This window comes from Myxocyprinus asiaticus, chromosome 25 (assembly GCF_019703515.2).
Source record: "Myxocyprinus asiaticus isolate MX2 ecotype Aquarium Trade chromosome 25, UBuf_Myxa_2, whole genome shotgun sequence".
NCBI classification, from domain to species: domain Eukaryota; kingdom Metazoa; phylum Chordata; class Actinopteri; order Cypriniformes; family Catostomidae; genus Myxocyprinus; species Myxocyprinus asiaticus.
Genome location: NC_059368.1, coordinates 30,439,442 through 30,453,203, shown reverse-complemented (window position 1 = coordinate 30,453,203; position 13,762 = coordinate 30,439,442). Strand labels below are relative to the sequence as shown.

The 13,762-nt window shown below is 38.6% G+C and overlaps 1 protein-coding gene across 3 annotated transcripts in view; it reads left to right on the top strand.

The window, feature by feature from the left end:
• The window catches only part of LOC127415930 (disabled homolog 1-like), a 296,379-nt gene that overhangs the window by 254,883 nt on the left and 27,734 nt on the right, over window positions 1-13,762 (top strand). For all 3 annotated transcript variants that reach the window (XM_051654946.1, XM_051654944.1, XM_051654945.1), the window contains 3 exons: window positions 6,438-6,500; window positions 6,844-6,934; window positions 12,016-12,624. In XM_051654946.1, coding sequence (XP_051510906.1) covers window positions 6,438-6,500; window positions 6,844-6,934; window positions 12,016-12,624 — 763 coding nt within the window. The remainder of the gene's footprint in view (window positions 1-6,437; window positions 6,501-6,843; window positions 6,935-12,015; window positions 12,625-13,762) is intronic.

The window sequence follows — 13,762 nt, the reverse complement described above, 5'->3', positions numbered from 1 at the left end:
AATTGCAACTGTATCCTATCAGTGTGTGCAATTCCACATGCCTTTGCTAACTCAAGAATTGAAGTGTTAGGGGGGCCTGGGTAGCTCAGCGAGTATTGACACTGACTACCACACCTGGAGTCGCGAGTTCGAATCAAATCAAATCACTTTTATTGTCACACAACCATATACACAAGTGCAATAGTGTGTGAAATTCTTGTGTGCAGTTCCGAGCAACATAGTAGTCGTGACAGTGATGAGACATATACCAATTTACAATAAACATCAGAGTTACACAACACAATTTAAAATCTAATATACACATAATTACACATAACACAATATAAAAATAATAACATACCATGTACAGTATACAATACACACAAATCCAGGGTGTGCCATGTCTCCCAAGCAACCAAATTGGCCCATTTGCTAGGGAGGGTAGAGTCACATGGGGTAACCTCCTCGTGGTCGCGATTAGTGGTTCTCACTCTCAATGGGGCACATGGTAAGTTGTGCGTGGATTAAAGAGTAGCATGAACCCCCATGTGCGGAGTCTCCGCGGTGTCATGCACGACGAGCCACATGATAAGATGCACGGATTGACTGTCTCAGAAGCGGAGGCAACTGAAACTTGTCCTCTGCCACCCAGATTGAGGTGAGTAACCTTGCCACCACGAGGACCTACTAAGTAGTGGGAATTGGGCATTCCAAATTGGGAGAAAAGGGGATAAATAAAAGAAAAAAAAGAAGTGAAGTGTTCATGCAAAATACAGAATTGCTTATAAACAGTATTTGCTAAAGCACTGTCCTTGAATAACTATTGAGTTTTGTTCTTTTTCTTTTCACCCCCTTGCCATTCCTCGTTTTGTTCATTTTCGCAGCTGTGGTTCTCAGTTGTTTCAGTCCCTGTGGTTATATAATCAGTCATAACATAAGACATTAACACTCCAGCCTTTATGAAATGGGCAGCACTGAAAGCACACAGAACACATATGAAGATAATTATTTTCTCCTAGGGGAGAGTTAATTGATAGTCAGTTGTAATGATGATGATAGAAAAGTGGGCTGATGTATTGTGAGAAAATTAATGTGAACGAGGTTGGCAGTGCTTTACATGGGATTAAGCAAAAACAGCTCCAAACGAGTAAATTTACCCAAAAGACTAATATTTACCCTCACCACTGTACTAAATGTTGCCATGGAGACTGTTAAGTGTAAACAGAGTATTTCCAGTTATGGAATTATATCACGTGAGTCATACTTTCAGAGGAGAGGTAGTTTGTTATAATAACCGATAAAGAGGTAGTTATCAGTACTCGTGATATTCATCAGTAATAAGGTTTCAGCAGCATGCAGGGTGGTTCGACTGACAGTTCATCTCAATGGGACCCAGCTGTCACCTTTCCCATTATCCCCAGTGGTGTGTAAAGAGATTAATTTGATGGCATCTCTTGGGCTGGTAATATCATTTAATTCAGCTTCTTGGCCTAGTAAAGTTCGGCAGTTTCAGCGCAATGACCTTCAAAAAATGTAAAACGATGCGTAATGAACACTATTACCCTGGCAACATGACAAACAAATAAAAATTGTTATATTCATGGATCAGTTGGTGATATGCACAGTTTATGCAGAAATTTGTTATGCTCATTTTTCATGATTGAGGCCCATTCTATGGTACAAAGGTGATGTGTGCATTTTTTATTTTTTTATTTTTTATTTTATACTTCTGCTATCTCCAGCCTAATCTGGATAGACAACTATAAGTAAGCCATTCGTAGGTTCATTACTCTCGGAAAATATAAACCGAGTAGCTTTGTGGTGCTGTCAAAACATTGCTCTTTTTTTATGAATGTTCAGTTCGGCCTGACATAGCATCATTGGCACAACCAATGTCTTTAGTTTAAGACAGGACTGTGGTATGTGTTTGTTTGACCAATGGCAGATTGGGGGAGTGTTTGACAAACCTGCTTAAAAACAAGTCTTTTTTTTTTTTCCAATTCCATTTGGTGTGCACAGAAATTACACATTTTACACCATTTTCAAGGTTTACAACTTCAGCGTTAGATAGTTGAACTGATTGTCCTAGTCTGCAAGTCAGTCCCACCATGATTTTGCGGCACCTTTTCCTAATTATTGCTGCCCAAAATGACTGAATTTGCTACAGATTTTCTCAAAAATTTCGATTAATTTGCTGCGTTTTTGTGGTGTTTTGCAGTGAAAACTCACAATAATAATCATAGTATACTTGTAATTTGTGACAGTGATGGTGTGTTGTCTAACTATTTTACTTTAGCACATAACAACTGAATATGCCCGCTAGAATAATACATACAAAAATACCATACATTTAAGAGGTAAAACCCTTGATATGGCTAAAACGAGTTCAATAGAAGACTCTTAATTAGGTTTAAATTAAAATGTTCTGCCTCAGACAATGCAAATAATCTTTGGTAACGTTAAAATAATAGACCTACAATAAAACTGTAAACTAAAAACACAAATGAGGATTCATGTAGACCTTTTGCGATTATTACATCTCCTGATCGCAAACAATTGATTTAACCGTGATTATTTGAGAACCGCGATTATTGGACACTTTAAATTCTAATCACATTTTACTATCCATATAAGTGATTTAAAATTAGAATATAAAAAAGCCAATCATGAACACATTTTTGAGTCTCATTTTCCAGTGCAGCAGCGCATTATGTGAGCACTCCAAATTAACTGAGGCCATCACCAACCCATACCGTGGAGTCAGGCCATTTAGATTAGCTCCTGGAGAGCATGTGAAGATTAAACACTGGCTGTGATATACATGCGCCATTTAAAACTTTAGACGGTGATTTTGAAAGTGAACACAAATATTTTCGGTTTTACTTTAACATACATGTAACGGCAAATATTCTTGGTCGTTGCGGGTTCATACACACAGGATTAATGACACACAGTGACACAGAGGAGGAGACAAGGAGGATATAACTGTTTCTTTAGAGATGAATGGCAGCTTTGCAGTTGGATATGTCTCGACTGCTTCAAGTTTATTGTGTACTTGGTCGATGTTTAATGCTCTCTCTTTCTCTCTATCTCTCTATCACTTTGTCATGATATCTTTCTTTCTTTCCCTCATTTTAGTCCATCCATTCATGCCCACAGTATTAGCATATATATAATGTCAGTAGTTGTGGCTTGTTCCTGCTTATCTCTCTCAGACAACTCAGTTTAATTGTTTCCCTGTATCTGGTACCATTCCTTTCATTCTTAACACTGAGCAGTAATAGAATGCAAAGTGCTAACTCAGAGAGGCCTTCAGACTTAACCATCTCAGGGGTCACCTGCTTTAGCAAACCAAGACACTGACTGAGGCAGTTCTTGCTTGATTTATTGCATGCATTACATGTCTGTTTGCGTTTTTTATGTCTTGATCCAGATGTTGTGTGTCTATCTTGTCACTGTTAATTCTGCATCATGTCCTTCAAATGTGGCCTACTTAGTTAGCCAGATAAATTGCAGGATAACTTGGTATAAACCTGTGATGTTTACGGGAATAATTAGCCTGAAAGAAGTTGGATATGTTGCTCTGATAACATTGCTGGACAAACTTTAATCTTGCTTTGAAGAATGTAAAATCACACATTTATGGTCAACCCTCCTGTACTTTCATATGAAATCCTCTCTTTCCTTCTCCTTGCATTTGCTGCTTTTTCACAATGCAAAATGTAAGATGGGAGCAGCTGTTGTTCATGGTCTTTTGCTTTTACCATGTTATCTCTAGGGATGCCCATGTGAGCACATTATTTTCCCATTAAAGCCTGTTGGCAGCTGTTTAAAATAATATTTGTTTGATCCCTCCTTCCATCAAATATAGGGTTAGAGAACATTGATATTTGAAGACAAATACAGTTGGCTGTTACATTTTGTTTGACTCCAACCTGTTAGATGTAATCTCAAATTCAGTATTTGAGTGGACCAGATCAACCATTGAAATCCCCATATTGGTTTACCTTTTGCTTGAATATTAGGGGGACATGTCCCCCTCAATGTCTATGATGGTTATAGCCCTGGTGCTCATGAGAGCTGATCTGGTAATATGTGGAAGCCATGAACTGATAGGTGGGGTAGTGAGACAGTGAGGTAGTGAGGTAAGGCGTAGCCTCAACTGAAGTACCATTCATCTCATCACCTTCCAAAAATAAACCTCATCTTACCTTCATTTGTCCAATCCTATGTATGTGTATATGTGTGCACATTGTAGGGACCATATGTAGGGAAAACGGCCTATATACATACTAAATAATGATTTAATGAAAATCTACAAATGCAAAACGTTTTGCGCGAGGCTTAAGTTTAGGGGTAGGATAAGGGTTAAGTGACATAAAATATCATTTGCTCAGAATAAAAACAATGAAGGTCAATGAAGTCCCCACCATGATAGAAAAACAGTGTTTGTGCATAGTGTGTTTGTGTTGAAATCTCATCTCATCTTTCATCTAACACCATATTATCATTGCAGAAGAAACATAATGAATAGATCAATCTCTTGGAACTAGACACTGACCTGTTGCTGGTCTCTAAGGTAAGGTGGACAATGGTTGGCTGTAGTTTCTCCATACCTGCCCTTGGCCTTCCCATGCTGCCCCAAGCTGTCGATTTTCTTGCAAATGGGCTCCAACCTCTTCTAGCTTTAATTTTACCATAAAGTAATAACTTATGCACTGTGGCCCACTCTAAACTCCAGTAGAGTCCCTGAACAGGAAAGTAAATGTCACACTACCCGCTATGAACATTTTACATCCCTGCTAAATCCCCCTTCTCTTACTTTGTACTTTTCCCACTACCTCCCCTAACAACCTGGTCATACACCTTACCTTTCTTTCCCATAGTCAAATGACAGAGCTCTTATAGATGACCCCAATCTGACCCCGTTGAATAGGATGGCTTTTGTGTTCGCATGCCAACCATGAGGTTCATAAAACTAAAATGTGAGAAATAAATGTCTCCTTACCCTACTCCCTTTGTGACCACATACACAAGCTTTTACAGTGCTCTCAAAGGTCACACACAGAGTTATGCTGTGTGCTGTGCCTTTTAGTCACACAGCTCTACTCTCTTAAGGAAAACAGAAACATTCTAAGATACACTATATGTTCAAAAGTATGTGGACCCCCAAAAAACCTCACCCTTGTTTATTAAACATTTAATTTTAAACCCATTAATAGCATTAATAGGGAGTCCCTCACAGTAGCATCCCTAACAGCTTCCACTCTTCTAGGAAGGCTTTCCACTATACATGTATGTTGGAACATGACTGCAGGGATTTGTTCCCATTCAGACACAAGAGCATCAGTGAGGTCAAGCACTGGACCCTCAATTCAATTCATCCCAAAGGTGTTAAGTTGGGTTCAGGTCTTGGCTTTGTACAGGCCAGTCAAGTTTTTTACATCAGACTCAGTAAATAATTTCTCTATGGACCTCGCTTTGTGCACAGGGACATTCTCATGCTGGAACAGACAAGGGCCCTTCACAGACTGTTGCCACAAAGTTGGAAACACACAATTCGCTAGAATGCGATAGCATGTCATAGAATTAAAAATGTTCTTCACTGGAATTAAAGAGCCTAGCCAAACTCTTTAATTAGAATGGGTTGTCAACACACATTTGGCCATGTAGTGTATTTTTAAATGATTAGAAGAATATTAGAGGTCAAAATGGTGGCATTACAGTATGATACTGAAGAGACAGCAATTATTCTTTCTTAATAAAGATGTATTGGTTTTAACCATTTTGCTGGTGTAAAAAAAAAGGGAAAGAGCATTCATTTTGAGAAAATAGCGCTCTTGTCTGCTCTCAAGCACATTTACAAAACAGCATTTTTAGAGGCAGCATAGAAAAGCTTTTCTGTCATGTGCAGTCACTTTAAAAGGCTCAAGAATTGTTCAGCTGCTCCCTGCTAGCATTGCACTATCTGATCCATTTTCTGATAAACACACTCAAAAAAGAAACGGTCTTACAAGGTGTCCAAAATCTTTTGGAAATAAGCCTGAATATGCGATATGTCCCACAGAAATTAATTAAATGTCTTCCTAGAAATTAGTCCATGATCAAAAGATTTTATGCAAATTAATGGCCTTGTATTGAAAGACATTGAAATATTTTGTGGTTATAATATAGGAATCAAGCCAACTGTCTCTTTGTCACTAGTTTTTCGTGCTTTGTTTGCATTTACGTATGCCTACTGTACATTCAGGTAGGTATAGTAAGTCATCATCATCAAATATCCTATATCATCCCATTGTCATGCCTATAAGTCACCTTGTTTATGCAAACCAATGTTTGCCTAAGGTAGGTGCCATTGTGTGGCCAAGACTAGAGTGACATGGCAGTGAGTGTTGAAGTTGATCTCTAATGTCGACTGGTCTGATTTTGTGATGATAAATGTTCCTATCCATCTGCAGAATATCAACCAGTTAGAGCTTTTTGGAGACATGTCCACCCCTCCTGATATCACCTCCCCATCTGTAAGTGAACACATGTGGGAACTAAAACATTAAGGACTAAGAGTATATTCGGAATAGAATGCTAACATATTGCATACTGCAGATTACATATTGTATACTGCATTTAAATTAAAAAAAAATATAAAAAATAAGTATGTAAAATGGTATCCAGTGTGCCCTAATTGTATACTGCACATTTTGATAAATGTAATAGGTAATTTGTGTATTCCAAGCATACAGAAAATGTTGTGTTGTACTAGTATGGAAGAATACCATTTTGAAAATTCTCTAGCTCTGAAGTTAAGTAAGTTATTTGGTAAATATAGTCTATACTTTATTTTAACTTCTCTTTCCTCTTCTGCAGACCCCAGCATCTCCGGCTAGCACACTGGACCCTACAATGGCCCACCAGCCTGAACTGTTCACCCCCTTCAACCCTGCCTCTGTGCCCTCAGGTTTGAGACATTTTCCCCTCAGCTGATGTGTGTGTTTACATGATGGCATAATGAGGTAAATTAAATAATGTGTCTGCCTAGTTGTGACTAAATAAGGTGCACCATCCTACTGCTCAAGAATATAAATTATCTCATTACTTGCCTGTGCATTGATCTGCATTTCAAATGTCCTGCAGAGGACACAGTTGAATCCCTACCTAGTGTATCCCTGCTCAGTGTGTGCATATGTCTGCAGTATGTGTACCTGCATGATGCCTTTTTAACATGCACATCTTGGGGTCCACTTATGCTGTTAGACAAGGCTTCTTGTACAATAAACAGTCATACTTTAGGTCATACATGACCATTTTACACACTGTCTCTGACCCTTTAATTAAATTAAACAGCTGTCTTTTGCTTCTGACTGTGTTAAAAATATGCTACACCCACTCTTAGTTTTCCCATATCTTATTTTTATCATTAGTTGTATACCAAATTAAGTTATAGTATATTCTGATATTCTGATGTTTAGGAATAATATCTTGCTTTGTATTACTTCACTGTTACTAATCAGATCAAGTCTCTAAACCTTAATAGTCTCTATTGACATGGAAATGTGAGCAGTCATATACTACTGTGTTCAGATTATTATCATTATTATTGTTGTAGCTTAGTAGTTTTAATATGTATTCTTTTTACACTGGGGAGGAGTCTTTCAGTTTTTAAACTGTATGTTTACACAGGACGTCATAAGACCCCTAGATCACCCAGAAATATTAATGCTCTCATCATTTAATCACCCTCATGCCATTCCAGATGTATATGACTTTTTTTTCTTATGCAGAACACAAATTAAGGTTTTTAGAAGAAAATTTCAGCTCTGTTGGTCCTCAGAATGTAAGTGAATGGTGACCAGAACTCAAAAGATCCAAAAGGACATACGTAAAGGCAGCATCCATATGACTCCAGTGGTTAAATCTATATCTCCTAAAGTGATATGACAGGTGTGTGTGAGAAACAGATAAATATTTAAGTCTTTTTTTACTATCAATCTCCACCTTTGACCAGCCCCAACCAGTAGCTGGCTGAATTTGAAAGTGGAAGTCAGTTCCGCACCAGAATGTGGAAGTGAAAGTGTAGATTTTCTTAAATATCGATCTGTTTCTCAGCCACACCTTCAGAAGACATGGATTTAACCACTGGAGTCTTGTGGATTATGCTTATGCTGCCTTTATGTGCTTTTTGGAGCTTCAAAGTTCTGGTCGCCACTCACTTGCATTGTTAGGACCTACAGAGCTGAAATATTCTTTTAAAATCTATGTTTGTGTTCTGCAGAAAAAAGAAAATCATACTCATCTGGCATGGCATGAGGGGGGAGTAAATGATGAGAGAATTTTCTTTTTTAGGTGAACTATGCCTTTAATGGTAAGAAGCCATTTCACAACACTGATTTTATGTTACAGTGCAATTACATTAGTAAATACTGAGTAAAAGCAATGAACAACAAGTACATTATACATAATTATTTTGTATAGCTGCTTGTTATTGTACAATGGTATTGCTATTGGCATAACATCGGTGCAACGTGGACTCTGTAATGTAGAGTGGTACCAATTAAAATTCTCCTGGAATGCTCCCGTCATGATATCTGAACCAATTCTTAAAAACAAATAGCCCATGTGCAGTGATTGTACTCTCTCTGGGACATCTGTTGCAGCCAGATTGACTTCCTCTGAAACAGTAAACAGTACAACATTGATATGTGTGGAATCAAGTAGTGTATCATCTATCCCATCTGTCTACAATTCATTCCCTCAGTCAAACTCCCCTCTGTGTTGTAAATTCATAAACACCAGGATTGACTCCGACACACCTGCCCTGATGGGATTCTCACAGTTCAGTTATGATAACATGATGACATTTTGTACCCGCACAGTTCTGCTTTTGGAGCCATTTTGGCTTTATTTGGCTTTAAAGTAAGAATTTTACTGTCCCTGCTGGCAGTTTATTGCATGTGACTTTGGATGCAACTTGTGAGCTGGCAGAACTAATGGTACATACATCATCTAAATGAGTACTGTTTAATTGCCATTATTTAGGCAGTAGGATACAAGAGGCAATGATATATTGTACATTTAGTCACAGCTAAAGAGTGTTGCAAGACTTGTCATGCAGTAAAGTGACTTCAGCCCCTTTAGCATTGACAATATTAGCAATATACCATGGCCTGGAGTTCATATTTGCTTTTAAACAAATCATCACTACATAATTGTATGTAGCAAATATTCAGGACACACATTTTCATTAAAGCATTACTGTACTAAGCAAATTAAGTAAGTGCCATCCTTTCACTAGAAAATATTATATATGACATAACAGAATTTTGCCATGCAACAAAAATATTGATCCACTATTTGTACTGTGCATTGATATGTTGAACAGGTGTTTCGCATCACAGATGTTATTATATTACAGTATATTTTAGCATGGCTGGAACACTGTATCGACCAACAGGTGTCCAGGACTGTAACTATTAGGGTTGGGCACGAGTACTCGAGTGCTTACTAGGATTACTACAGTAACCTGAAGGAAGAGCAGACAGACGCACGTTGTGTACATTCTTTCAGAGTTGGGCAGCGAATCTTCACATATTACCCACCTATCGAGAAGAAAAAGAGCAACTTCTGCATCCGTCTTCAAGCCTTTTACCTCTTGGAGGTCTCTCCACTGATGAAAAGCCTCACCGATGTTGACGCAGCTCCTAGCCCTTGACTTATCATAATCCTTCTTTTTTTAGTTTATATTTGTCTGACCTTTTTCTCTTGGTCTGTTTCTCAGCCATTTGTCCTTATTGGAAACGTTTAGAAAGTTCGCATCAGCCAGATTTGCCATCACTCTTCTAATGAATTTCCCTCTCGCTCTGCCCCCACCCCCCATTTTGTGCATGCGCAGGAACCACCCCCTGTTGTGGATTGGCTGGAGTAGTGTTGTGTGGATTGGTCTGATCCACTTTGTTTTTGTCCCATTTACAGAGCCAGGGCTGTGTACAGATACTAGATTTTTTTTTCAGCCCACTCACAGAACAACATAATTTGACAAAAAGTGCATTGGATTAGAATTACTGAGTGCACCTTTAATAGTAAGTACACAGCCTTGGGAGTCAGCCATTTCTAGGGCAGTCACACTTTCAAAGTCTGTGCACTGAAATGTTCGCTCCCTATAAATTTCCTGAATGCACAGTAAAATCAGCTACCACTTACTGGAAATGTTGTCAGGTCTTCTTCAATTTCTGAAGTCATTAGATATGGAGGATGAGCACACATTTCATAATGACACTGAACTTTTTAAAAGCTAAAACGAGAATGCACAAAAGAAATAATACGAGAATTATATCGGTCAATACACAGTTTTACGGTGATGTTGTAAAATGCGAGACCTCGTAATCGTGGTGGAGGTATTTGAGTCAATGATATACTGATTCATGTCATGGGGAAGCCAATGTTCCTGTGATGCACAGCTCAATGACATGCTATTGGCAAAGAGACTTTATCATTTTGCAGTGTTCGTGTAAAATATTACAGTTAAGGTTATTTTTATATATGCAGAATGAGGTTGTTATTATTAATACAATATATCACTACTTCACCATTCACTTGAATTGTGAGGACCTACAGAGCTGAGATATTCTTCTAAAATTCTTTGTGTTCTGCTGAAGAAAGAAAGTCATACACATCTGGGATGGCATGAGGGTGAGTAAATGATGAGAGAATTTTCATTTCCCTTTAAAAGAACAGTTCACCCAAAAATTATAATTCTCTCATCATTTACTTACCCTTATGCTGTCTTAAACTCATTGTGTGAGCAACCCAGTTGCAACTGATCTGATGCCTCTATGCTGCATAGCGTAATATTACAGACATGCTTCCACAGGGTGTGTGGCATGTCACATAGAAAAGATACAACTTTTTTTATTATTATTATTATTATTTGAATTACTGTTGCTAATTGAAAAGAAAGAGCAAGATGTGTAATGAAAAAAAAAAAAAAAGCCTCAATGTGATATGAGTGTAATAGCCTCTTTTAAAGAGCGTTGCTATTCATTTAGCCCAAGCCTATTGTGAGCAGTACTTACAATAGTTAATCTGAGCCATAAGGACCTTTTTCATTATGGAAATCTAGGTCATTTTAGCCTAGTCATCAAGTGATGTAATGCTGTAGCCTAAAGGTCCTTAACCGAATTGTAAAGGTTACAACACAAGATCATAATGAAGTGTTCTTGTGAGCATTCTTTATGTAAAGATTTATGGAAAAGCTTGTTTGTTGGTTTAAAGAACTGTCTTTAATGCTGATCGGTTGGAATAGAGAAGTGTCTACTTAAAGACCCCATGAGCAGACTGATCACACTGTGAATTCAGCAACAGGAGGCCAAAAGTTCTGTGATTACTGAATTTCGAACCACTGCCCCCAGTGGGCGAAGCTGGAATTGTGGTTGAGGTGCAAAGTCCACATGGTGGCGCCAGAAGCGAGTTGTATTTTTAGGTTTAAATGATGTAATACCATCAACAGGAATACATATTTTATTAACACTGCTCCCTAACCCAAACCCCAACCCTAAACCTAACTGTTAATGGAGTAAAAATGTAATTTTAGAGCACAACCACCGTGTCTGATTTTTGTGGTGTTTAGTTCATGTCTGTTAGCTTTGAGGCAATCTAAATGCCAGTGTACCTCTAAAAAGTTAACAAAATTATACACATTTAAAATGAACAAGTAAAATGCACTCTCTTGCACTCATGGGCGTATTCAAATTTTTTTCCAGGCAATTGCTTGCCAAAATAAAAAAAGTCCCTCCCTTAGATTTCAACTGCCTCTAACTAGCAATAAATAGCAAGTAACAAGTAGCTATTGGCTATTTAAAAAGTGACAAGCCCTTTGATATGTCCCACCTAAACTTCCTATTCAATATACTGTGTCAACATAAAAAAGAAAACCGTGCTCATCAAGCCATTTCATGGGGTCTTTCAGTTCAGATGGATTTGTGAGCCACGGATGTATTCATTTCTCCATCTCTCATTGTCTCTCTCTGTCTTGCTGTTCTTCAGGTTATGTGACGATGGGAGCTGTGACGCCATCGTGGGCACGGCAACAGTTTGCCACTCAGGCTCCATTAGCGTTTGGCGTCCAGTCCCCAGTGCAAGTTGCCCAGGTCTTACCGGGTGCTCAGCCTTTGATCTGGGGCCAAGCCAACCTTTTCCCTACCACTCAGCAACAGTGGGCAGCAATGGCAGGGGCCCACTTTTCGCCTGCAGCTTTCATGCCTGCCCAGACAGTTGGACCGCTCCCTGCTGCCATGTTTCAGACACTGGCCCCGATGGCAGTGCCCACGTCTTGCGAGATGCCCACAGCGGCTATGGGTGGAGCCGTACCGGGAACCTCCGCATCCATGGCCTCCAGTCCGCAGCACGGAGAGCGCACACTGCAGAGACAGGCAAAAACGAGCAAGGAGATGTTTAAGGACTTCCATATGGCAAAGCCGCCAGCTATGCCTGCAAGGAAGAGTGAGCAGCCTAGCCTATCCTGCACCACAGATGCTTTCTCCACCTACTTCAGCAAAGTGGGAATGGCGCAAGACACAGACGATTGCGATGACTTTGACATCTCGCAGATGAACCTTACACCGGTCACCTCAACCTCACCCTCCACCAACTCACGTGAGTAGGATGTTTCAAACATGTGCACAAATTTTTTATTTGATTTTGCATGTTTATCCTATGGATATTTTAGGATTATTTGGATTGTTCATGATAAAAAAAATTCCAAAAAGTTGAAGAATGTTGTGTGAGCCTGACCCTAGTCTTAAACCTAAACTTAATTCCAAAATCTGATTGGTTGATAATGTTGTTCCAGCACCAATAAAAATGATTTTCCAGGAACATGTCCTGGAACAACATTTTTATCAATAAATCAGAATTTAGGTTTAGGCTTAGGGCTGGGGTTGGAGTTTGAACAAATTCTTATCAACCAATCCGATAAGAATGTTGTTCCAGGACCATCAGAAGATGTTGATCCAGGAATATGTCCGACTTGGCTGGATCACATTGTGTGGCTTCCACCATATCCTCTTTAGTTCCATAGTCCTTAAATACATAACCAAAAAAACATGTCCTACAAAGAAGAATTTTGTATCACAACATCTGCCTTTGTTTCCTCAAGCCCTTAAAGGGATTGTTCACCCCAAAATGGAAATTCTCTCATCAATTACTCACCCTCATGCCATCCTAGATGTGTATGAATTTCTGTCTTCAGCAGAACACAAAAGGAGATTTTTAAAAGAATATTTCAGCTCTGTAGGTCCGTACAAAGCAACTGAATGGTGATCAGACCTTTGTAGCTCCAAAAATCACATAAAGAAAACATAGAAGTAATTCAAAAGACTCCAGTGTTTAAATCCATATCTTCAGAGGCAATGTCATAGGTGTGGGTGAGAAACAGAATGATATTTAAGTCATTTTTTACTCTAAATCTCCACTTTAACTTTCACTTTCAGATGTGAAAGTGAAACTAAACAGGCACCACATGTGACTTTCAGATGTAAAAGTGAAAGTGGAGATTTAAAGTAAAAAAGGACTTACATTTTTTCATACCTATCATATCGCTTCTGAAGATATGGATTTAAATATTGGAGTCTTATGGATTATTTTATGTTTCTTTTATGTAATTTTTGGATCTACAAAGGTCTGATCACCATTCACTTGAATTGTGAGGACCTACAGAGCTGAGATATTCTTCTAAAATTCTTTGTGTTCTGCTGAAGAAAGAAAGTCATACACATCTGGGATGGCATGAGGG